The following is a 25,682-nucleotide window of genomic DNA, read 5'->3' as shown; positions in this document are numbered from 1 at the left end:
CTTTCTGAATATGTGCATGTCACAGCACTTATGTGTAGCAGCAGTCTTTGGAGAACAGTACCACTTATTTATAAATTACTGACATGGTAGTAATGGACAATTTTTTTTTAAAGGCTAAAACAATTGCTGAGCGGAATTAAAATGGACAACTGTTAAGTTGCTTTAAAGCACCTTGGCTCAGGCTTATGGAATCATTTCAGAGGAACAGGGCCCCAGTGTTGTTCTACTTTTATACATCTAGCTACACCAAATGCTGAGAGTCCAATTTGGGCAGAAAATCCCAGACCCTGGTCCCATACAAGATTGAGCAAACTTTTGGAAGTTTTCCATCCATTGGTCTTCCCATACTTGTTGCAGTTTTGGCCCAGGATGTCTGACCCTCTTCTTTTCTGAGGGCATACACTGCATCATCCTACTCCTGTAGGGCAGTGAGACATATTTGTCATTTCTGATTTCACTACAGGCCATGCCAGATGATACTCTTCTCTCCTGTTTTTCAGGGACTGCAGACAATATGTTTAAAACCACTGCAGCAGAATCTTTTTTCCATTAGCAGCTTAAATTAACCAATGCCAGCATTGAATACAACATCCCTAAACCAATTAAACAGCACAGCAACATTGGCCATGCAAAGTGGAACAGGTGATTTGGAAGACAAAACAAGAAGCAGGCCACAAAGCAATTAATACCAACAGCAGCAAAATACTCATAGAAACCAGAGGGGAGAGGAAGCCTTTTCAAATCTGACATCTTTCAGCTCACACACATTTGAACAAGCAGACCTGGACTGTGTTGTTTCTTGCCACCAGTTTGATTGCACAGAGGAAAGAATTTAAATGCTTCAAAGCTTGCCTTGCTGTTGTGTGCAGAAGCAGGACCATAACAAGGGTGAGGTGAGTGAGGCACTTGTCTCGGGCGCACTGCTGGGGGGGTGTAGCTAAGATGGCAAAGGCCGTTTTTAAAAGCCATCTGGGCAGCTCTGTCTGAGCCACATGTGGTTCTTTAAGAGACATTTGCAGTTCTGGACTCTGCCGCCTCTGCCTTACTCTTCCTCCAGCTGGCTCGCTGCCCTGCCTTGCCATGCTGAAATGGAAACGGCAGGCCATTAAACCAATCAAGTCGATTCCCATTATTTTAGCACAGCAAGGTAGGGACTGCCTGCACTGCCGATGGGAGCAGGGGCAGCCACGTGGAGGAGGCGGTGGCGGCCTGGTGAAGGAGCAGCGGGGGTAGCAGTGGCAATACACCGGAGCTTAGCTGCTTGTGTGAGGTATGGTGGCACGGGGGGGTGGGCAGAGCGGAGCAGCTTGGGACTGAGTGTGGGGTTTAAGCCGGGGGTGGGGGAGAGAAGAGCTTGGGGCTGAGTGTGGGGTGTTCATCTCCTTTTCCAGGACAGGGTTCCTTGTTAATAATCAATTAAAATACAGTCTTCCCCTGCCATACGAGGGTGATTCATTCCTGAAAAACCCATTAATTTCAATGGGAAAAATTTTTATGCGTTCCTGAGCCCCAAAATGTACACCCATTTATGCTAAAACACCACCAAATCCCATTAAATCCAGTGCAAGGGGGTGGGCAGGGCACAGCTGGGCATGGGGAGGCAGCCCGGCCTGAGCGCAGCTTAGGTTAAGTGGGGAGGGGACGCTGCCGCATGGGGAGCTAGGCAGGCACAGGGAGCCCCCGCTGGCGAGGGGTGATGCCTCTCTCATGCGGGGCTGCGTGGTGGAGAGGCCCCGCCAGCAGCAGGCGCTAAGTGGGAGGGTGCGCCACAGATGGCGAGCGGTGCCCGAGGCACAGCTGCACAGGGTGGGCAGCGGCAGCCCCCTAGCCACCCGGGGGGGGGGTGAGTGGCAGCGAGGGGGCTGGGATGAGCTGCACGCCCAACATCCATGTCTCACAGAGCGGTGTGATCTACTGCTGGGACTCGGACGAGTCTAGCTCCCTGCACCAGACCGCTGCCCCCCTGCACGGAGCTGCTGCCCCCCTGCACGGGCTCTTTGTCAAGACCAACGCAGCCGACTCCATCCCCTCGGTGCTTGCCTACCAGCGCCACCAGCCTCCAAATCGGTCCTCGTAAATGTGAAGAAATGCCTTGTAAGCTGAAGTAGGGGTATTAAATGAAACTCCTCATAAAGTCGAATTCTCGTAACGCGAATGGGTGTATCTTGGGGTATGACTGTACTATGGTTTGTTTTGTTCGGTCTTTATTCCTTCTGAACATCTAGATGAGAGTCCTCTGGTCCTAATTTTAAACCTTCACAATCAGTACTTTGAAATGTATTCCACCTTTAGCTGTAAATAGGGGTGGCAGAATTAATTTACATTTAAATGATGAGTAAGACAGATGTGTTCAGTTTCTATCAGTTGTCCATTTATGTTTACACCTGTGCAAAACTGAGTTAAACATTTAAACAATTTTTTCCCAGTTGCAGCAAATTAAGGAATCAGTGAGGGGGTCAGATAATGATTGTTTAATGCCAATAGAGTTTCAGATGCAAAAAGATAAAGCTTTATAATTATTAGCAAATTGTCTTCACATATACAGATATAACCTCAATGCAAACAAATTCTCAAGCAGCATTTTTCTTAATTTGACTGTGTATAAGATTGTGTTGTGAATGGATTTTTGACAGTTTGTGTGTGTAGGTTAAAACACATTTACCATTTTAAGAACAATTCTTCAAAGCCTATCTGTAGCTCATAATCTAGAGTGGAATTCTGAGGAAGAAGTTCATTTTATCCCCCTCTTTGGTGTGTCACCTTTTCACCCTCTCTGGTTCTCCTAGAGATACACAAGGAGTTGCCCTCACAACATCCTCAACTCCCCTCACAGTTCACAAGAAGGCCAGTTGTAATAACAGTACTGCTAGTAGGGAGGAGATTGGAGACAGACATCTCCTGTAGTGGCCCTGGAGCAGAGCTGATGGGCACCAGAAATCAATCTCTCCGCCTGCATTCTCAGGGTTACATAACTCCACCACAGCTCCCCGAGAGGGCTTTGTGCCAGCTGGTTCTTCTGTACGTATCTTAATGAGGGTAAATCTACATCATCTGGTAGATCGACCTGGTCAGGGCTGATCTTCCAGGGTTCCATTTCACACACCTATTGGGCACACGCGAAATCAAACTCCTATACCTCTCAATCCTGCAAAGAGTAAGGGAGGTTGAAGGGAGAGTTTCTCCTGTCGACCTCCCTCCGCGAGGATGGCCAGGTAAGTCGATCATAGATAAATGATTCCAGTTACGCGGTTGCCGTGGCTGGAACTGCGCATCCATGATCGACTTTAAGGTCTAGTGTAGACTCAGTCTGAACTTCTGAAGATGGATGGGAGGAGGTTCCTCCTGGACCAAATTTCTTAAGAAAAAATGAATTTCAATTCTCTTGGTAAAGATTTGCCTGAATAAAAACAGATTAGGAAGTCGAACTCTGAGCCGCCAAGTTTTCATTCTGACACCAATTTATGCTCCATTCCAGAAAACAATTACATGAATACTCACTAAAGGAATGTGGCAGTCAGCCATGCCACTGCCAGCTGCGATCTCATTAAAGTGCACAACTTAAGCAGGGTTAAGTAATATCAGTAATTACATGGGACACTAAAGAAAAACCAAGAGTTTGCAAGAGTTTGTTCTGATAATTCAATTGGAGGGCACTTTCCCTTTGCAGGAGGAGTTAGGAGACGATCCACAGTTTCAGCATTACTCTAAGGAGTAAGCCAGTTGAACAATACTAAGAATGACTGATGAATACAAGCAGCAAATCCAATTTCTATCCACTGTTCAGAAATATTCTGGTAGTTATGGGTATTTGTGAAAATATTCATCGAACTGCACCTTTTGTGCAAAAATATTGCCACATGGACTATTTACATTGAAAGTACAAGACAAATTATTCATTCCTCATTTGTCTATTTAAAGAGAACAGCACCAGGGAGCTCACATACCACCATTTAGGAAACCCTACAATATATGCATTCTGTGCTAACCAATCATATGCTTATGTAATCCAAGGGAAAAATTAGCAAATGACACATGACTTATAGTTTGTATGCAAACCTGTTTAGCACATGAAACTACACCTTTAGGATTATTAGCACTAAATAAAAAATAGGCAATAATTTTAACATAGAGAAACACAATGGACCAACAAATCTACAATTTTTCAAAACATGTTCTTATCCATTTCCACTTCAATGCACAACCCAAAGTCTGACCTCAGAGTTTCAGATATGCTCTCCATGGATACTTGTATGCTGGTAAAGGCTAGGTTGGATTATTGGGACAGAAAAAGCTATTCTCATTTTTTGCCCTTCAGGCTGGAAGGATGGCATTGTGAGTGTCTGATTAAGAACTAAAAATGAGTTTGTTGTGGAGCTGGATGGTACATTCTCACTGCAGCTGGGAGGTGATAATTTAGGTTTAATGGTGTTTGACAGGGCGTGTAATTTCAGCTTGTTGTGATATTTTAGCCAGCAATTCTCCAGATTTAGGCCAAATATGCGTAAGTGAATTTCTTTTCAACCCTGTCACTAAGTTAACAAACTCGTGGATGAGGGATCTCTCTGTTTTTTAAATGACCAATTGAATTAAATGTCTTTCCCCCACCACAACTCAGATTGTTAACTATATTATTATTTTATTATTAACTATAATAAATAAATGTTGTATTATTATTGATGTATTTTTCCTTTTTCTATGAAATAACTGCTATGAATATATAAACATGATGGGGTGAAATTTTATATTCTTGCCTGAGGTGAAAAATGAGCCAGTTACAACACTGTGCAGGAACACCTGTGGCCCAATTATCAGCAGTTCCAAAGTCACAGATCTCAGAAATCAATGGGTGCAGTGGGGGGCTTGGCACCTCAGAAATCAAGCCAGTGGTACTTATGGATGTAAGGGGCTCTGCACAAAAAACTTACAGACCAGCATAGCAAAGGCACTGTCTGATCAAGCTTCCCTGCACAGCTTTGTTCCTGACCTGGAGCTTTTCCAGTTCTGGGCCTCTTTTGAGAGCAGAATGACAATTCTGTCAAGCTGCACAGTAGCTTAGCTTTTTGCGTGGCCATCCTATGGTCAGCAGGGCTATTCATTTTAGTTAATAAACAGATGAGAGTCTGTGAAATTCATGAAAAATGACAAAAAAAGATAGCTTCCCCCACCCCAACATGTGCTTGAGGAGTCTGCCCTGAATGCCAACTACACACTGTGTCTGGGGATTTTTCTCTTGGCAGTGATTTATTACATTACATAGAATAGACACACTTCTACAATCCTGTACTGCATTACCCAAATCTCTTAATGGACGTAGAAAAAGTCTTGGGCTAGGAAGAGACTGAATAATGGTCAAGACATAAAAAGGCAAGGCTCCTTGAATTTTGCAGATGGCTCTGTCTGTGTGACTTCATTGCAATCTGCCACACAATTTGAGTTCTGAAATACTGAAGTTCCAAACCACTTGACCTTGTTTCACATACACAAAAATTAAGCCAAGGAAAGAGATAAATGTGAAATAACTCTGCCAAAAAGTAGCAGACAAAATGTGGCTGGAAAATTGATAGGTTGCTTTTTTAACACAAAAAAGCTTTATTGACATCTGCATGTATGCTTTGAGCTGCAGGATGGCAGAAAGGGGTATTTCTAGAGCCCTTCATATCTGTGGATAGTGCAGTGGATAGTGCAGCGGATACCCACGCAGGGCTCCCTTGCTGGGGAAGGGATAGGGAGGCCACTGCACTGCTGGCAGTGAAAGGCACAAGAAGCTCCGTCCTAGCTCTCCCAGCAGGAGGGGCTGAGTGTTGGTCCTGCCCAGCTCCCCTCTCTTGCCCGGGTCTCTGGTGCCCCTTACCCCCAGTCCCTGCCTTTGTGCTGCTGGCTTCTTCCCTGCATGACCCCACCCTCTCCTTGCTCATTTGTGCTCCCCACTCCCCTCCAGATTTGTTGTGTGGATGCAAGTAAAATCCAAATTGTGGATCAAAGAATTAAGCCTGGCAGATGCAGATCAGATGTTGACCCACACGGGCATTTCATTGTGGCACTTTTGAATGGTCACTGTTCTTTTGGATCCCTACAGTATGCTGAGTTTTGTTTTCCTCTGTTGGCCTGCAAGAGCTGGTCTAATTTGCGTTAAAAGTGGAACTGTGGAGACACTTGTCACTGCCCTCAACAGCTGATCCAAAACCTCAGATCCACGCAACCATAAGCTACACAGAAGACTGAATCCAAACTTTACTGTTTGATCCAAATGTAATCGGCATTATGTGAGGAAATGGCCAGCACTGTGATTTGGTACAGCCTTCCGCGACCCTGCTGATCTCCAAGTACAAGGGAGTTCTGTTCCCAGGGCACCGCGACTGCCACAAGCATAGAGATCTCTTTGCAGCACCTATGAAGACCACGCTAGAGCTCCTACAAGAAATCACCCCAGCTATTGTGAACCCAGACAACTTTTCAACATGCTTGTCTGTAGCTCACATTTTGAGGCAGATGGGAGAACAATAAATATTGAGCAACAACGAGTAAGCTCTGCCCAGAATGTTACTGTTAGTGTATGTAGCACAGCAGGAGGAGTCAGTGTTTGGTGGCCTGCAGACCATAGCTTCTTTATGCACTGAACTAGCACAGCATGTACAGCGGCACGGCCCACTTCACTGCCTCAACTCCATTCTTCTGGGCTAGTCTCCCAGCCCCCTTCAACCCTTGGCCTCTCTGCAGCCAACAAACAGTACAGAGGTACCAAGCAGAATGGCAGTTTTTGGGAGGAGGACACCATTCCATTGGACTGAGATCACAGACTCATTTCATGCAGGCACTGATCAGCTGTCAGATGTAATGACTTTTGGCCAACTTTAACCTGATCTGGATTTGAACTAGCGATCTACGGGCTTTGTATCCCATTAACAGTCCCTGGAGCGTCAGGCCTCCTGGCCAAGCATTTAAATAAAAAAAAATCTATGCAGGAACCAAAGCTATTAGAACTTCAATTTTGAGGTGGATAGTTAAAGAATGCAGAAGGCTTTAAAGTGTTAGAATATTGCTTTATAGTCCTGAGGGACGCAGAGGTTCTCAGCTATTTTTCACAGAATTATAGGAATCACAGAATAAATAAGACAGTTACATCATCTTATTCTTCCTGCAAGCATGTTTGTTCCCTATAGGACATTTTTCTCACTTCCTCCTCCCTGCAGGGTAGCTGCCACAAGCATTCATAGACTAATAAATGCATGTATCAAGTATGAAGTGAAATGGACAAGGCTACAGTTCTTTCTCCCTCTACTGGAGTGGAGAGCACAGCAGTAAGGCATATACTACTTACAGGTCCCCTTAGAAGCTGTGTCAAGAGACAGCCCTGTGCTGAGTCTCATTCCTGGCAACCAGGAATTCCAACAAACCCTCTCTTACAGTCACCATCTCTGGCGGAACACACCACAGTGTCATTAAACTACTGGGAATATTTTTTCGCTCCATCCCAAACATAAGCTATTTCCTGCCAACAATCTGTGCAGCATCATTATTCATTGTCTTGAGACTGTCAAACTTTGGACACCTGTCAAAGCATTCTATTAGACCACAGACAGAAAAGAAACATATGGCTAAACTTACATTTTTGAAGCATGGGGCAGATTTACATTTAGCCAGATCTTGGCATGAACAAACAAAACAAGCACATGAAGTCAGCCCACCCCAGTCTACAACAGCAGGAACATGGTAGCCCAAATGTGACTTTATAGTATGCAACTTGCAAATAACCATGCCTGTGTGTATGGCTCATTTATAGAAGAGAAGAGGTCTCGGGTGGAAGCACAGTAGGTGGGACTTTCACAGTTTACGAAATCAGGACAAACTGTCAAGCTGGTTCCAAATCAACCAAGACGAAGGAACTGGTAAAATTGGTACAAATACAAATGTGCATCAAAACAAGACAGTGAGTTGGGACACTCCGGAAAAAGGATCATATCATTCACTGATGAACACTACCCTGACATTTTAGACAACAGTCACTAGACCAGATGGGTGGACTTCAGAAGCTAATTCAAAAGTCAACCCTGACTGGACACAGGAAGAGGTTAAGCAAGCACGGCAGCATTGAAAATGCTTGATGGTGATGGTGCTACAAAACCAGATATAGGCCAGAAAAAAGTAAATGCTTTCAACCATTATGTCAATGTCTATTTTTTTCCTGCACAAGATGATTTCCCTTTGCTTTTTCATAACAATACGCTGTTTTAAGTGCCTACCTTGGCATTCATGTCTCCCACCAAGATCCAGAGATCTGTCATTGCGTGAAAAGTGGACCTTCCTGTCCATTCCAAGCAAAGTACTAACCAGTGTTATCCTGGAACGAATGACAGATGCCATAGGCCACAAACTACGAGAAGAACAAGCAGGTTTCAGGAGAAGACAATCGTGCACAGACCAGATGGTAACACTTCAGATCATCGTAGATCAATGCATCGAATGGCAAGTACCACTCTTCACAGACTTCATGAAAGCCTTCGACAGTGTGGATAGACAGTCCATCTGGACCATCATGCAACACTACAGAGTGCCAGACAAACTGATTACCATAATCAAGAAACTGTGTGAAAAATATTCCTGCAAAGTCATCAATGATGGAAGATTGTCAGAAAAATTCCAGGTCACAACAGGTGTATGCCAAGGCTGCCTTCTTTGTCCATTACTTTTCTTGATTGTCCTAGACTGGGTCACAAAAACAGCATATGCCAACTCAGGAAAGGGACTCCAATGGACCCAAACTAGGAAACTTGAAGATCTAGAGTTTACAGATGACTTAGCTCTGCTTGCAGACAAACTAGAGCATATGCAAGAGAAGACAGGTGCCGTATAGGAAACGGCTGAGTGAGTGGGCTTCAAGATCAGTCAAGAGAAGACCAAGTTGATGTGCATTAATAATAGACAGGAAAGTGAAATTAGAAATGAAGAAAAAGCAATATAAGATGTTGACTAGTTTGTATACTTGGGGAGTGTTAACAGCAAGAATGGGGGCACTGAAGAGGATATCAGTGTGAAAATACGAAAAGCACAACAAGCCTTTGCCATATTACGACCAGTCTGGTGTACAAGAGCCATTTCAACAAGAACCAAACTATGTATTTTCACGTCCAATGTGAAATCAGTGCTGCTGTATGGCTCAGAGATGTGGCACATTGTCCAGAGCAACATTAAGAAAAATCAAATGTTTGTCAATAAAAGCCTCAGACACATTCTCTAGCTAAAGTGGTATGACAGAATGCCAAATGAAACCTTGTAGACTGAAACAAACCAGAAGCCAATGGAGATCCAGATCAAGAAGAGAAAATGGCGATGGGCAGGCCATATCCTGCATAAGGACTGCGAGGAATGTATCACGAGACAAGTGTTAGAATGGAATCCAAAGGAAAAGAGGAAAAGGAGATGTCCCAAACAAACATGGCAGCAAAGTTTCCTGGATGAAGTAAAAGCAGCTGGCTTAATGTGGGATCAAATCAAGATGATAGCCAAGGACCACAAGAGATGGAATATGACTCTGGGGGCCCTATGCTCTGCTAGGGGCCCAAAGGATTAATCATCATCACACTGTTTTAAAATCTAATTAGCATTCTTCAATAGAGAAGGCTCCCATATGCTCTGCAGTAACTGCATAGAAATTATGTAGGGGAAAGCTGATGGTTTTGACAGCCAACAGGAGACAGTTGGTGCTTTTGGCAATCAGGAAGGTGAGGGAGGTGGTTTCGACCTATAACATTCTGAAGGGCTTTGAGGCTCTTGGCTAAAGGAAAGAGATATGCCTCTTCTTTCTATTTTACTTATGGGCAGGTTTGGAGGTGACTTCATTTTTGAGGCATGTGACCTTTTTTCCTCCCTCTTAGGCACTGAGATAGCTGGTTGCTCAGTGTTCACCATTGTGGCTAACAACCACGCTTAAGCACAACAGCTGGATGTTTCTGACAATAGGAGTAGCACTGAACAAATGTCTCTATTAGCTTCCAGAGATAACTTTCAAGAGCTTTTCCCTCCCCTTTTCACAGAGGCAGGAAAAGAACCCTGCTCCAGTTCCCTTTCAGCTCACTTTTGGAAGGTTCTCTCTGCAACCCTAAAAGCAGAGCACATCTTTTTATTGTAAATGAGGGCTTACATTCTGATGCGCAGTGCGAATGGAATCTTCACAAATTTAACTGATAGGGATTCAGGGAGTACACGAGACGCTGATAATATGTCTTTCTGACATGCAAGTGGGAGCGGGACTGAGAAATCTGCACACCAGCTCTCAAGGCATCAGTCACCTCCTCACCGCGCACCCCCACCCCCGCAGCGTCTTAATTCTGCTCATAGTGACACAAACATCTTTGTAGTTACATTAATGACAAAAGAGGTCCTTTTGTGGATTCACAGTTATACAAATCTTCTACAGCTCGCTAAGGCCCTATCTACACTGACAGCAAAGCCAAGTTAACTACAATGCGATACACATACATACATTTACATACATATAAAAAAACCACAGCTGTTGCTCATCAGGGTTTAGCATAGTTTCCCTCATCTCTGGAGACAGGAGCCTTTTGTCTGAGAACTCTCTTAAAAACTACCTAGGGAGGTTAGCTTATGGCCTTGGCTCAGCTGGAATAGTTCTCAGCACAAATTCCTGTCCTCACTGATCATGGGAATCGTGCTTAAACCCTGCTGATAGCAACAATCGCATTTAACATGCTTATAGCGAACGCAGTTCAATTTCTTTTATACAAAGAGCATAAGCTCCTCATTTTATGAACATTTTAACGTGATTATTTTTTTTCCTCCTCTCCCACTCACCCTGCTGCTGTGTGTTTGCTAAGCCCTTCACTGGAAAGTCAAGTTAAGTGACACACAGCCCAGTTGACAAACTGAAGTTTTTCTGTTTCTAGTCAGCAAACCACACATTGTAACTCTATTCAATCTGGGCTAGTAAAGGCCAGGGATCCTGCCTTGAAACCCAGGAGCAAAAGGCAATAAAATCTGAAAGCTACAGCTGGAAAGAAGACACCAAATGCTTACTTAGCTTTCAGTGCCAGGACTGGTCTCCGTTCAGCTGAAGCAAAAGGCCCTTGGATAATGATTACTCAACTCACTTAGCCAGCCAGGTTTTACCCAATGGAACAAATGCTCACAAACAAATTACAGGTTTTTTTTTAAACCGCAACATTTTTTTTTTATTGCATCAGCCAAGCTAAATATTCAGCAACTGCAATTTTGAGAGGAGGCAAATAATATTAGCTGTATTGATTCTGTTGTAGTAATGACCGTACATTTATATAAAGCCTTTCATCCTCAGGGAACCCTATGTACATTACATGCTTATACTGAAATGAAATTGCCTCTGGAATGAAACACAGCACCTGTCTGACAGGCCACCGCAAGACGATATGCAGCTTTGAGACCAGAAAGGCAAATGAATATATTTTTCAAACAGAAATGGTTAGTGTTAATTTTAGGTAAGTTGTAATTATAGTAGGAGCTGGACAGCCGAGCCCTGGCAAAAAAGTTGTACATGATCTCTGCAGCTGGAGGCTAGTGGAATGTGCACAGCAGGCGCTGGCAATCTTCAGCAGGCAGCCCATCATGGTAACATGCTGGCCAGCCATAAGGCATTTTATTTACGTTGACCATCAGCAGGCATGGTCCCCGGCAGCTCCCAGTGGCTGCGGTTCACTATTCCCGGCTAACTGGAGCTATGGGAAAGAGGCATGGACTGCAAAGACATGCTGTCTGCTACATCTTGGACTTCACAGGAACAGAGACTCATTGCTGCTGAGAGATGGAGGGAGCCATGCCTGCGGTTGGTCAATGCAAACAAAATGTCTTGCGGCCTGCCAGCTGATAACCCTGATGGGCTGCGTGCCAAAGGTTGCCGCACTGGCAACATACTTGTCTGTGCCTGAGGTTCCTCAGGAGTAAAATGGGAATAAAAGTATTCCCCTACCTCGAACAGGTACTGGGAAGCCAAAATTCATTCACATTTCTCAAAAGTTTAGGAACCAGAGAGAGTAGCACCACAGAACAATTCAGAAATAACCAAGCTGAAAAGGAATTATTAGAAAACTTTAATCCTGGCTCCTCCTCATGAGCAAACTTCTGTTGATCACTAAAACCCATACCACATCAAAAGATTGAACCCAAAATGAACTCTTACCCTAGGTTTGTGGAATAAATCATGCCTCCAGGAAGGGGAGGAAGTTGCTTACCGTCTGAGTGCATTTGTTAGTTCTGCAGCCAGTTCACTCTCGTTGTATGGTCTCAGCTCAGCTAGGCTTAATGGTGTTGTGGTCCCATCTGTGCCTTCCTGAAAAATGAGCAAGATCACCTTACTCAGAGTTACTCCTCACCTTAAGGGAGGGGGCAGACTTTGAGCACTTTAAAAATCACAATTGCTTTCAACACTGAATCAAACTCAAATGACTAAAAACAACACAAGGATCACGTGGACACATCAACGTACATCAATGCAGCAAGAAATGAGTCAATGCGTTAAATTCCATGGATGCCTCTGTGTTTTAGAAATCATCCCACAATAATAATTTACCTATTTCTACTGAACAGTGCATATATTCTCTGATGTCTTATTACACTTTTGACAGCAGGTTGCAGCGAAAAAGCTCAATGAGGAAGCAGCAATTCAAATGGCCTATGTCTACACTAGCACCCTCCTTTCGAAAGGGGGATGTTAATGAGACACTTTGGGATATGCTAATGACGTGCTGCAATGAATATGCAGCACGTCATTAGCATAATGGCAGCCACGGCACTTTGAAAGTGCCGTTTTCGATGGCGCATAGCTCGTCTACACAGGCTCCTTTTCGAAAGGACCCTGCACACTTGGAAATCCCCTTATTCCAATAACCATGGGTTAACTATGAGTGTCTGCAAAGTGCTTAGAGATCCCAGGATGGAAGGTGTCACATAATTAATGCTAAGATTATGCTCCAGAGGTCACAGAATCTGTAATTTCCAGAGAACCTCCGTGACATTTTCCGCTTCAGCCCCAGGGTGGCAGGGCTGGAGCGCTCAGCTGTGGGTGGAAGAGAAACCTTGAAGCTCTAGTCAGAAGCATTCCCCCAGTTATGGGAGCCACTGTAGGCAGTGATGAGGACTCTGGTACTCTCAGCCACAACAGGGTGATGGGGACTCTGGATCTATGAGCCACCACAGGAGCACGGGGGACTCAGGAGCTGCAGCAGCAGCGTGTGCTGGACCTCCCTCCTATTTTGTTAGTTATTTTTAGTAAAAGTCCTAGTAAAACTCCATGGGTTTGTCTACACTTGCCCCAGCTTCGAAGGGGGCATGTTAATCAGGGCGACGGGAGATTACTAATGAAGTGCTGTGGTGAATGCGCAGCGCTTCATTAGGCTAATTCTCCCCCACAGCAACTTCAACGTGCTGGCCTGTGTCTAGGCACGGGCACATTCTCAAAATTCTGAGGAAAGGCACTTTGAAGTGCCCGTGGCTAGACGCAGGCCAGCACGTTGAAGTTGCTGTGGGGGAGAACTAGCCTAATGTAGTGCTGTGCATTCACCAGAGCACTTCATTAGTAATCTCCCGTCACCCTGACTAACATGCCCCCTTCGAAGTTGGGGGCAAGTGTAGACAAACCCATGGAGTTTGTTTATACCCGAGGACCTGTCCATGACTTTTACGAAAAATATCCATGACAAAATCTTAACCTTCTATATTATACTTATCAACTGGGGGATGGAGGGGGGAAAAACGCAGGCATGGTTCACACATTTAAAAGAATAAAAAATAATAAAAAAGATAGAATAATTTAAAACCGGTAACAACAGGGTAATGAAATGCCTTTGGTGAGGTTTACTCTAATTATGAAGACTTGCATTAATTCCTGACCTTGCCCAATTTGTCTTTGCTGCCACTGCTGGTGGAGCTGAGGGATCTCATTCTCTGTTCTTTTTGCTCTTCTACTTCAGACTTCAGGTGCTCAATGTGTACTAGGTAGGCCTGTTCTTGAGCCTCTCGAGTGCTGAGTTTCAGCTCCAGTGCTTTCTTCTCTTTCTCTAGCAGGTACAATTGTGCCTTAAGCTCTGCCATCTCCTCCTGTTGGAGACACAGAGAAGATACCATCAAGATAACACTTCACAGAACTGTGCACAAATGGGAGACAGAGTTTTACAGCGAATGAAATCACATTTGTGCAGCTTGCCAACATGTGGCTTAAATTTGATTGTCAAAGAATTTTTCATTGAGGAATTGCTCCTACTATTCAAATGTATTATCTGAACAAAGAACATTTACAGACACAGGCAGCAGTAGGGAATTTTCTGGCGTAAATATATCAGTGTGATTCAATATAATTATGTGTTATAAGTAAAAACAACCAAGGGAATGTTTGAAAAGTTATCCCCTTAGGCCATAAGAGGTCTGGTTGGAGAGAAGTCTGAAGTGATGTAATATATACAGTAAACCCTCGATTCTCCGGACCCTGATTTAGTGGACTTCGGGAGCAATGCTCCTGAAGTCCGCCGGGGGCCGTAAAATCCTAAATCCACCCCTTCTCCCCCCACAAAAAAAAAAATCTTAAGGGATTTACGGCTGCCGGGGCCTGGAGAAGCCACAGCCTCCTCCGCTGGAGCCACCATGCACTTCTGCCATGGGGCTGGGGAGTGTAAGCGGGTAGACGGAACTCGAATACGTGTCCCACCACTGGCGAATGGAGCACCTGATGGCTCCAGTGGTGGCTCTTCCAGGCTGCATGGCAGCCCCTCTAGCCATGCATGTGCACTCCTCCAGTGGCAGTGGTTCTGGTGAGTGTCTGGATTTTATTTTTTGGAGGGATGGGGAGGGGACGGGGGCTAGAGGGGTCTGGTGGGTGTGGGTGGGCAGTAAACCCTCACATTTAATGGGACTTTCAGGAACGACCGACGCTCCTTCCCTCATTAGTCTGTTAAATGGAGGGTTTACTGTACTTCCTTATAGTCACACTAGCTTGTGCTCTGCAGAAGCAACGAAGGGTCCTGTGGCACCTTACAGGCTAACAGAAACATATGAGCATAAGCTTTCATGGGCAAAGACACACTTCGTCAGATGACAAAGTGCGTCTTTGCCCTCGAAAGCTTATGCTCATACATTTCCGTTACTCTATAAGGTGCCACACGACCCCTCGTTGCTTTTGCAGATCCAGACCAACAGAATCACAGAATCACAGGGCTGGAAGGGACCTCAAGAGGTCATCTAGTCCAGCCCCCTGCTTCAGGCAGGATCAACTCCCACTAAGTCATCCCAGCCAGGACCTTGTCAAGCTGGGACTTAAAAGCCTCAGGGGATGGAGAATCCACCACCTCTCTAGGCAACGCATTCCAATGCTTCACCACCCGCCTGGTGAGGTAGTTTTTCCTAATATCTACCCTACACCTCTCCCTCTTCAACTTCCAACCACTACTCCTTGTTCTGCCATCTGACACCACTGAGAACAGTTTCTCACCCTCCTTTTTAGAGCTCCCCTTCAGGAAGTTGAAGGCAGCTATTAAATCACCTCTAAGTCTTCTCTTCTGTAAACTAAAGAAGCCCAAATCCCTCAGCCTCTCCTCATAGGCCTTGTGCTCCAGACCCTTAATCATTTTTGTTGCTCTTCGCTGAACCTGCTCCAGCAAATCCACATCCTTTTTATACTGGGGGGGCCCAAAACTGAAAACAATATTCCAGATGTGGCCTCACCAGTGCCGAATAAAGAGGAATAACTACTTCTCTAGATCTGCTCGAAATGCTCCTCTTAATGCACCCCAGTATGCCATTAGCCTTCTTGGCTACAAGGGCACACTGTTTACTCATACCCAGCCTTTCATCCACCATAACCCCTAGGTCCCTCTCCATCGTATTGCTGCCGAGCCAGTCGGTCCCCAGCCTGTAACAATGCTTGGGATTCTTCTGCCCCAGGTGCAGGACTCTACACTTCTCCTTATTGAACCACATCAGATTTCTTTTGGCCCAGTCCTCCAATTTATCCAAGTCCCTCTGAATTCTCTCTCTACCCTCTAACGGATCTACCACTCCCCCTAGTTTTGTGTTGTCCGCACTAACACAGCTACCCCTCCGATAGCTTGTGCTCCAACACTCAGGGCCAAATTCAGAGGTGATGTGTAAAGGGGTAAAGAAAGGTTACTCACCGTAGTAACGGTGGTTCTTCGAGATGTGTCCCCGTGGGTGCTCCACATTAGGTGTCGGGCTCGCCCGGCGCCGCAGATCGGATCTTCCAAGCAGTTTCTGCCGGACCGCGCATGCGCCGGTGCGCGCCGCTCCCCCGCGCGCGCGATCCGGTCCCCGCCAGTTCCTTGACCAACCGCCTCGGATGCTCCTGCAAAACACTAAACAGAGATCCGGAGCGGGGAGGATGGGCGGGTAGTGGAGCACCCACGGGGACACATCTCGAAGAACCACCGTTACTACGGTGAGTAACCTTTCTTTCTTCTTCGAGTGTCCCCGTGGGTGCTCCACATTAGGTGACTACCCAGCAGTAACCCAAGATAGGAGGTGGGTAATCGGATTATGTGCAGCTTGTCCCCGAGAGGACCGCTGCCGAGAGACGGGTATCCTCTTGGAATACCCTGTGAAGGGCGTAATGTTTGGCGAAGGTGTCACAGGATGACCAGGTTGCCACTCTGCAAATGTCTTTTAGCGCAACGCCCTTGAAAAAAGGCTGTTGATGCTGCCACCGCCCTAGTGGAATGAGCCCTGGGCATGGCCAGTAAAGCAGTCTTTTTGAGTTTGTAGCACATTTTTATGCAAGATACGATGTGCTTAGAGATTCTCTGCGAAGAGAGACATTCTCCTTTTGATTTGGGAGCGATAGAGACTAGGAGCCTATCCGTTCTCCAGAAGGACTTGGTCCTGTCCATATAGAAAGCTAGCGCCTGCTCACGTCCAGGAGGTGTAGGCGCACCTCTTTGTTAGAGTTATGAGGCTTTGGATAAACAAGGGTAAACAATAGGTTCGTTAGTATGAAACTCAGAAAGAAACTTTAGGAACAAAGGCTGGATGCAGCCGTATGGTTACCGCCTCCTTGGAAAAACAGCGCAGGGCGGCGTTGCCATAACTGCCTCAAGCTCGCTCACCCTGCGAGCTGACGTGATTGCGAGAAGAAAGGTCGTCTTCATCATAAGGAGGCGGAGGGAAACCGTGGCCAAAGGCTCAAACGGTGGTCCCCTTTTCGCATTAAGCACCAGGTCCGAGTTCCACAGAGGTGGAAGCGGTTTCTGAGGGGGGTATAGGCTTACCAGCCCTTTGAAGAACCTGGTAACCATGGGATGGGCGAACACCGTGTGCCCTTCCTCTTCGTGTCTGAACACCAAAATGGCGGCCAGGTGGACCTGAAACGAGGATAGCGAGAGTCCTCCTCTCTTGAGGTCCAGTAAATACTCTAATATCACAGCCATAGGCACCGAAAGGGGGCTAGCTGTTTGGTAGAACACCATGCCGTAAAGCGAGTCCATTTCTGCTTGAAGGTCTTCCTGGTGGAAGTCCTCCTGCTACTTTCTAGGACTTGCTGCACTTCCTCCGTACATGTGCTCTCTAGGGAGCTGAGCCATGGATTAACCACGTTTGTAGTCGCAGGCTTTGGGGGTGCGGATGCACTATGGACCCCTGGGCTTGCGTGAGCAGATCCCGCGCCACCGGAGGGGACATCGGTGGCCAGTCCGACATGCGCAGGAATAGGGGGAACCATTGCTGTCGATCCCACATTGGGACTATCGGGATCATTCAGGTTCCTTCCCTCCTGGCTTTCTGCAACACTTTGTGGATGAGCACTGTGGGAGGGAAAGCGTAAAGCAGGGGGCCCCTCCATGAGATCGCAAAGGCATCCCTCAGGGACCCCCGTCCCAGTCCTGCCCTGGAGCAGAATCGTGGGCACTTCTTGTTGTGCTGAGTAGCAAACAGGGTCTATCTGGGGAAAAACCCCATGCGTGGAAAAATCGGTTGCAGCAGATCGGGACGGATCTGCCACTCGTGCGTGAGTGCGAAACGCCTGCTCAGCTGGTCTGCCTTCACATTGCGAGCGCCTGGTAAGTACGAGGCTTTCAAGGTTACATTGTTGGCGATGCAGCAGTTCCACAACCGGACTGCTTCTACACATAAGGCACGGGACCGAGCTCCTCCTTGCCGATTTATATAAAACATGGTGGAGGTATCGTCTGTACTGATCCCGACTACCTTGCCTTTCAGTTGGTCTCGAAAGTGTCTGCAGGCGTTGAACACTGCTTTGAGCTCCAGTATATTTGTGTGCAGTGACTGCTCCATACAGGACCACAGCCCTTGTGTCACCTCTTCGCCCATGTGTGCTCCCCACCCTATGAGGGGGGCATCTGTAGTAAGAAAAACCAATACGTGTGGTTGGTGGAAGGGTACCCTTGCTAGCAGGTTCTCGGGGTTTACCCACCATTGCAGGGATTTGCGCACCTCCGTTGTGGGCGACGCCATCCTGTGAACAGTGTGTGCTGCCGGTTTGTATACGCTCGCCAGCCAATGCTGCATGCTGCGCATGTGTAACCTGCCGTTCTGTTCTACGAAACGTTGCTGCTGCCATGTGGCCCAGCGGCTGTAAGCACGTCAGAACCGGCACCATAGGGCTGAAGGTGAAGCCTTGCGCGAGGGAGCCGATGGCCCGAAAGCGAGTCTCTGGTAGATACGCCCTCGCTGTAATAGAATTTATGCGTGCCCCTACGAACTCTATGTCCTGTGTGGGGTCTGTCTTTGATTTTGTCAGATTGATAAGCAGGCCGAGCGAAGAGAACGTGCCTGCTGTGACACATATTATGCGTAGTACCTCCTCCTTTGAGGCCCCTTTGAGTAGGCAGTCATTCAGATACTGGAATATAAATACCCCCTGTCTGTGCAGGTAGGCTGACACCACTGCCAAGGTCTTGGTGAAGACTCTGGGGGCTGAGGAGAGCCCAAACGGTAGGACCTTGTAAGTCGAGGGCTGCGAACCAATCTCCATCGTCTAGTGCCGTAAGGATGGAGGCGTTTGTGATCATCCGAAAACGTTGCTTGCGCAGGTACCGGTGAGGCCTCGAAAATCTAAGATGGACCTCCCCGTGAGGAAGTACCTCGAGTAGAACCCTCTCCCTTGCAGTTGCTCCGGCACTCTTTCCACTGCCCCTACGAGCATGAGATGGTCTACCTCCTGCTTGAGCCTCGCTACATGGGAGGTCTCCTGGAGGTGGGGCCCCGGGTGGCGGTCATGGCGGTGGGAGCAACTGGGAGGGGATGGCGTACCCCGTGGCTATGATCTCCAGCACCCATGTGTCTGTGGTGATCCTTTGCCACTGGTTATAAAATGGTCGGATGATGGCCTTGAGCACTGGTTTCGTGCCCTCTGGAAGCGAGTCCATGAGGGAGGTCAGCCTAATGTGGTTGTTGAAATTATGGTTCGCTAGATGCGCTGCGTAATTTGCCATTGGCAACAGTAGCGTGGAGGAGGAGTAGACCTTTCTGCCCAACAGCTCTAGCTTTTTGGCATGTTTGTTTATTCCCCCACGTTGCGACGACTCCACCACCAAAGAATTTGGTTGTGGGTGGCTGAACAGGAACTCCATGCCCTTCGTGGGCACGAAGTATTTTTTTTTTTTTTTTTTTTTTTCCGCTCTTTTGTGGACAGGCGGAATAGTCGCAGGAGTCTGCCATATCATAGTGGCAGACTCCAAGATTGCGTCATCAGCGGTATTGCTATTTTGGAGGAGGCCGGAGGTCTCAGATTTTTGAGGAGCTTATGGTGTTGCTCTTGCACCTTTGCTGTCTGGAAGCCTTGCGTGAAGGCCACCCTCGTAAAACAGCTCTTGGAACTGTTTGAGATCGTCCGGAGGATGGACGCCCCCCGGGGCCATAGCCTCATCCGGGGAGGAAAGCGAGGAACCGCTGGGGTACGTCTCTCTGGACCCTTCCAGTTCCTGCTGATGATGGTACACCCTCTCACTAGAGGTGTGCGAGGAAAAATCTTGGGGTTCCATAACCAGTCCCCCCTGAGATGCTTAAGTCTCTGTCCCCGGTCACAATTGCCCTCGGGGGTACGAGATCGTTCGTAGGGATCTTTCCCTAGTAGATTGCCGATGGTGTCTATGCCCTGCGTGGTAGGGGCGACCACGGCAGTATAAGCACTGGTCTTGGGAAGGTGACCTAGACCACTCCCTTGGTGCATACCCTTTGCGTCTGGGGGAGGGAGACCGTCGAGACCCTGGAGAGAGCGACTTTGCCTAATAGTCCAGCGGTTCAAATCCCAGGAAGGGTGGAGGTGGTCCCAGCCAGGGTGAGGCTGGTTGCAGAAATGGAGAAGGGGGCTCCGGGGTAGGCCAAGGGGGGGACGACCCCTGCCTTCTAGTTGGAGTCTGCAACATAGCGGAGGGCTGTGAGAAAGCAACTACACAGCCCTGTGCGGAGAGGGGCTGCAATGCCTCCTCTTGTGTGCAGTCTTCCCCCTCCCTTGAGGAGGTAACTCCGCCCCTGACATACAGGGGATCCCGGCCCCGTCCGCACCGAGCTCGGCACACTCGAAGTCGGTGCCGCATGTGCGGTGTCCTTCGGTGCCGGCAGGCTGCGTGCCTGCGCGCTCTGCACCGCCGGTTTTCCGGGGGTCGGTGGTACCGGCGCTTGTTTAGCCGCCGCCCTGCCTGCGGTGCGGTGCGGCTGGCTGATTATCGAAGGGTGAGCCGCTTGCACGTGGCTCTCCGTGCCGCCGCCGATCAGCTGTTGCTGCGGCTGGGGGCTGCTCGCTCCTCCCGTCCCGCTCGTTGTTGCTGCCGGCAGGGATCGGGCTGGGGGGGCATACAGGGCATTCCGGCGTCCACACCAAGCTCGGCATGCTCAAGGGCGGTGCCGCACGTGCGGTGTCCTCCAGTGCCGGCAGGCTACGTGCCTGCGCGCTCTGCACCGCCGGTTCCCCAGGGGTCGGTGCCGCTGCCCGCGGTGCCGCCGGTACCAGCGCTTGTTTAGCCGCCGCCCTGCCTGCGGTGCGGGGCGGCTGGCTGATTATCGGAGGCTGAGCTGCTTCCACGTGGCTCTCCGTGCCGCCGCCGATCAGCTGTTGCTGCGGCTTGGGGCTGCTCGCTCCTCCTGTCCCGCTCGCTGTTGCTGCCGGCAGGGATCGGGCTGGGGAGCATACAGGGGATTCCGGCCCCGTCCGCACCGAGCTCGGCACGCTCGAGGGCGATGCCGCATGTGCGGTGTCCTCCAGTGCCAGCAGGCTGCGTGCCTGCGCGCTCTGCACCGCCGGTTCCCCGGGGGTCGGTGCTGCTGCCTGCGGTGCCGCCGGTACCGGCGTTTGCTTAGCCGCCGCCCTGCCTGCGGTGCTGGGCGGCTGGCTGAGTATTGGAGGCTGAGCCGTTTCCACGTGGCTCTCCGTGCCGCCGCCGATCAGCTGTTGCTGCGGCTGGGGGCTGCTTGCTCCTCCCGTCCCGCTCGCTGTTGCTGCCGGCAGGGATCGGGCTGGAGATACTTTCCTCCGTTTCTGCGCTGATGGAGTGAGGGAGGCAGCTTTCCTTTTAAGGGCCCCGGAGGGTCCCTCCTGCTGCGGCCGCTCCGGCGCTTCTGGCTGGAGGGCCTTATCAAGAAGCAGCATTTTTTTTTTCTTTTTTTTTTTTAAAGCCTGAAGAGGACATTGTTGGTGAGTCTTTGAGTTTTTAAGTGGGTACTTAGCACCTTCTTTGTGCCGTTTTCCCCGTCCGATGGCCTGCCTTAGCAGGAGGGCTGATAGCCCTAGCTCCTGGCCTCCGGCGCTTGTTACTGGGACTGGCTGAGCTGTCCCTCTCCTAGCTTGTTCGTTGTTGTTTTTTTTTTTTTTTTTGTTTGTTTTTTTACAAAATAACAACCGGCTAGCTTATAGTAGCCTAAGTGCCTGAAAAAAACTTTAAGAAAAAACAGATAAAGTCGTTGAATACACTACTTGGCCTTAGCCTAGTTGGATTCCGTCTGCAGCCGACGGCGGTTAAGAGGAACTGGCGGGGACCGGATCGCGCACATGGCCGGGAGCGCGCGGGGGAGCGGCGCGCACCGGCGCATGCGCGGTCCGGCAGAAACTGCTTGGAAGATCCGATCTGCGGCGCCGGGCGAGCCCGACACCTAATGTGGAGCACCCACGGGGACACTCAAAGAAGAAGTAATATTGTTACCAGGATTACTCTTTACTCTGGGGTATGCTCATTTATTAGGATCAGAGGGGTAGCCGTGCTAGTCTATATCCACAAAAACAACAAGTCCTGTGGCACCTTATAGACAATCAGATTTTTTTGAAGCCTAAGCTTTTGTGGGCAAAGACCCACTTCGTCAGATGCATCTTTCCCTACAAAAGTTTATGCTCCAAAAGAATCTGTTGATCTATAAGGTGCCACAGGACTTCTCGGTTCTACATGGCCTAGTTATTTCAAAATAACTATCCTTGTGTCTACATGATGCAACTGCTATTTTGAAATAATTGTGAAATAGTAGTTATTTAGAAATTGGTAACCCTCATTCTATGAAGAATTGCACCTATTTTGAAATAGCTATTTTTCAATAAGTGTTATTTCGAAATAGACACTGTGTGTGCAGACAATGTATTTTGAAATAGCAAAGTGCTATTTTGAAATGCATTTTTGTGAAACAGCTTATTTCGGAATAAGGCTGCTGTGTAGATGTACTCTAGGAGAGGTGTTCTTTCACAGGAGCTCATAATGCAATTAGGCAGCTTCAGTTTTGGATACCAATAGAGGATTTATAACTAGAACTGATAATCACTAATCTGAGTGCATGCAGGCATAGGTTCATTAATAACTGGAGCAGAGATTTCCCATCAGGCAGTGTTCCCTGCTTTTTTATGTTCCAGTATTCACTGTGGTTCTTGCTTTGGAATCTCCATTCTGTATGCTAATGAAGATGCCTTTTTGTGCCATCTTTTATGCAAATTAGGGTAGGGCAGTTTATGGAGAGGTTTAGGTACATCTTCCCCTGCCTTTTCATTGCTTCTGAAAAACTCTTCTGCTCAGCTTTGGTTCAAGTAGAAGCTGGGGGAGAAGGGCTTTCATGAGTCAGGTTGACAGGACCAATCAGAAATGGGGGTGCAGGAAGGCCATTTGGCCTTGGCCTCAAGCTCTAAGGGGGTCTCAAATTGAGGCACTTGTTTTTTGGCATTTGATAAGTTTCGCAACTTGAAGCGGGTGAAAAACTAACCACCATTCCATGATGGGAGAAGAGTGTTTGAATGGGCTCGCCGGGGATAATGTCAACTGACATTGCATGAAAGCTAGATTTTTCTTCAATAATTAATGCACCCGCACAGAAAAAGGTTAGAAAAGCATTTGTTAAATAAAAAAACATTCAAATTATGTCTCTCTTTTTTGGATCCCTTATTTTGTTTTCATGAGTCATTTTTACTTTTTGTTATAGCTAGAGGCCTCAAAAGCTGAAATTTTTTAGTGGGATTCTACAAGGATCTTTCTTTGGCTGAGTGCCCCTCAATGTACTTATCTGTCACCTGGAAGAAAATATAAAATCATTGCTAAAATTTGTAGGCAACATAAAAATTAGTGGAGTGGTAAATGACGACAGGCAGAGGTCAGATACGCAGGCAGACCTGGAGCACATCTTATCGTTTGAACAACAGGTTTTAATACGGACCAATGCAAGGTCATATATCTAGGAACAAACAATGCAGGTCACGTTTATGAGAAGGAAAATTGTATTCTGGACAGTAGTGACAATGAAAAGGACATGTAGGACTCCTAGTGTATAACCATCTGAACTGGAACTCCCAGTGCAATGCTGTAGCTAGAACCATGAACACAATTCTCAGATACTTAAAGAGGGCAATATCAAGGAGAAGCAGGGAGGCCGTACCTCTGTATAAAGCATCAGCGTGAATATTACTGGAAAACAGTGTCCAGTTCCGGTGTCCACATTTCAAAAAGTATATTGGAAAATTAAAAAGGGACCAGAAAAAGAGTTATGAGAACAATTCAAGGTCTGGCCTAACAGTGAGAGACTTAATTTATACCAGCAAAGGTTAAGAGGTGACTTGATCCTGGTCTATAGGTACCTACCCAAGAAAGAAATTTCTGCTCTCTTTAGTCTAGCAGAAAAAGATATGAGATCTACTAATTGGAAGATGCTGGCAGACATACTCAGACTCATGATAAGATACATATTTTTAACAGTCACAGAGCGGTAGCTGCGTTAGTCTGTATCTTCACAAAACAAAAAACCAGTCATGTAGCACTTTAAAGACTAACAAAATAATTTATTAGCTGATGAGCTTTTGTGGGGCAGATCTGAAAAAGTTGGTCTGCCCCAAGAAAGCTCATCAGCTAATAAATTACATTTAGTGGTGAAAGTGCTACAGGATGATATTTTTAACAATGAGGGTGTGTATACACTTGCATTCCCCTGTCGAAAGAGGTATGCAAATGAGGTGATTCGAAAATGCAAATGAGGTATAAATTTGCATATTCTAATTTCAAAAGAGCTTCTTTCAAAAGAACAAAGCCAGTGTAAACGCTGCTCTTTCGACAGTAAACCCATCTTCAAAAGAATCCTTCTTCCATTTATTTAATGGGAAAAAGGAATCTTTCAAAGATGGTGTTTACTTTCAAAAGAGCAGTGTCTACACTGGCTTTCTTCTTTCGAAAGAAGCTCTTTTGAAATCAGAATATGCAAATGAGGTGCTATATATGCAAATACATACCTCATTGGCATACCTCTTTTGAAAGAAGAATTCAAGTGTAGATGCACCCTGAGAGTAATAAGTAACCACAGAAACAACTTGCCTAGTGCTGTGGTAGATTCTACCTCATCTGAAATCATTACATTAAACTAAATATCTTTCTAAAAAGTATGCTATAGCTCAAACAGAAATAATGGGTTTGATACAGAAATGACAGGATGAGGTTCTTAGGCCTGTTTTATGTAGGAGGCCAGAGTAGCTGATTATAATGGTCCCTTCTGGGTCCGTAATGGTCCCAAATGGCCATTTCCAAGTTTACTAATGAAGCACTGAAATACAGATTCAACGCCTCATTAGAATGCTGGCAGCCACGGCACTTTGAAATTGCCGGGGCTCACCGCCATGTGGCTTGTCCAGACAGGGGTCCTTTTCGAAAGGACCCCGGTAACTTCGAAATCCCCTTATTCCTATCAGCAGAAACAGTCTCTGCCACTTCCCCTTGCTTTCTCCTCCCACCTCTGATGTTCTACTTCTCAGCCACCATCTTCCTGATCTAAGGAAATTGGATGGGATTCTCCTTGGAGACCATGGGCACCACTCTTCACTCAGCAAAAGTCATTGGCCATGTCTACACTTATCCCAAAACTTTGAAAAGGCCATGCAAATAGCCATTTCGAAGTTTACTAATGAAGCACTGAAATACATAATCATTCCTATCAGCAGATAGGAATAAGGGGATTTCAAAGTTACCGGGGTCCTTTCGAAAAGGACCCCCCATCTGGATGAGCTGCGCGGTGGCAAGCCCCGGCAATTTCGAAGTGCCGCGGCCACTGGCATTTTAATGAGGCATTGATTTTGCATTTCAGCGCTTCATTAGTAAACTTCGAAATGGCCATTTGCGTGGCCATTTCAAAGTTTTGGGATAAGTGTAGACGTGGCCAATGACTTTTGCTGAGTGAAGAGTGGTGCCCAGGGACTCCAAGGAGAATGCCATCCAATTTTCTTAGATCAGGAA

The 25,682-nt window shown here is 47.1% G+C and overlaps 1 protein-coding gene across 2 annotated transcripts in view; it reads right to left on the bottom strand.

Moving 5' to 3' along the window:
- The window catches only part of MCC (MCC regulator of Wnt signaling pathway), a 377,449-nt gene that overhangs the window by 16,943 nt on the left and 334,824 nt on the right, over positions 1-25,682 (bottom strand). For both annotated transcript variants that reach the window (XM_074995215.1, XM_074995216.1), the window contains 2 exons: positions 13,879-14,085; positions 12,222-12,319 (listed from right to left, as the gene is read on the bottom strand). In XM_074995215.1, the coding sequence (XP_074851316.1) occupies positions 12,222-12,319; positions 13,879-14,085 (305 nt within the window). The remainder of the gene's footprint in view (positions 1-12,221; positions 12,320-13,878; positions 14,086-25,682) is intronic.

The sequence above is a fragment of the Carettochelys insculpta genome, chromosome 5 (genome assembly GCF_033958435.1).
Source record: "Carettochelys insculpta isolate YL-2023 chromosome 5, ASM3395843v1, whole genome shotgun sequence".
Classification (NCBI taxonomy): Eukaryota; Metazoa; Chordata; order Testudines; family Carettochelyidae; genus Carettochelys; species Carettochelys insculpta.
The sequence above is the reverse complement of the archived record's forward strand: the minus strand, read 5'-3'. Positions and strand labels throughout refer to the sequence as shown.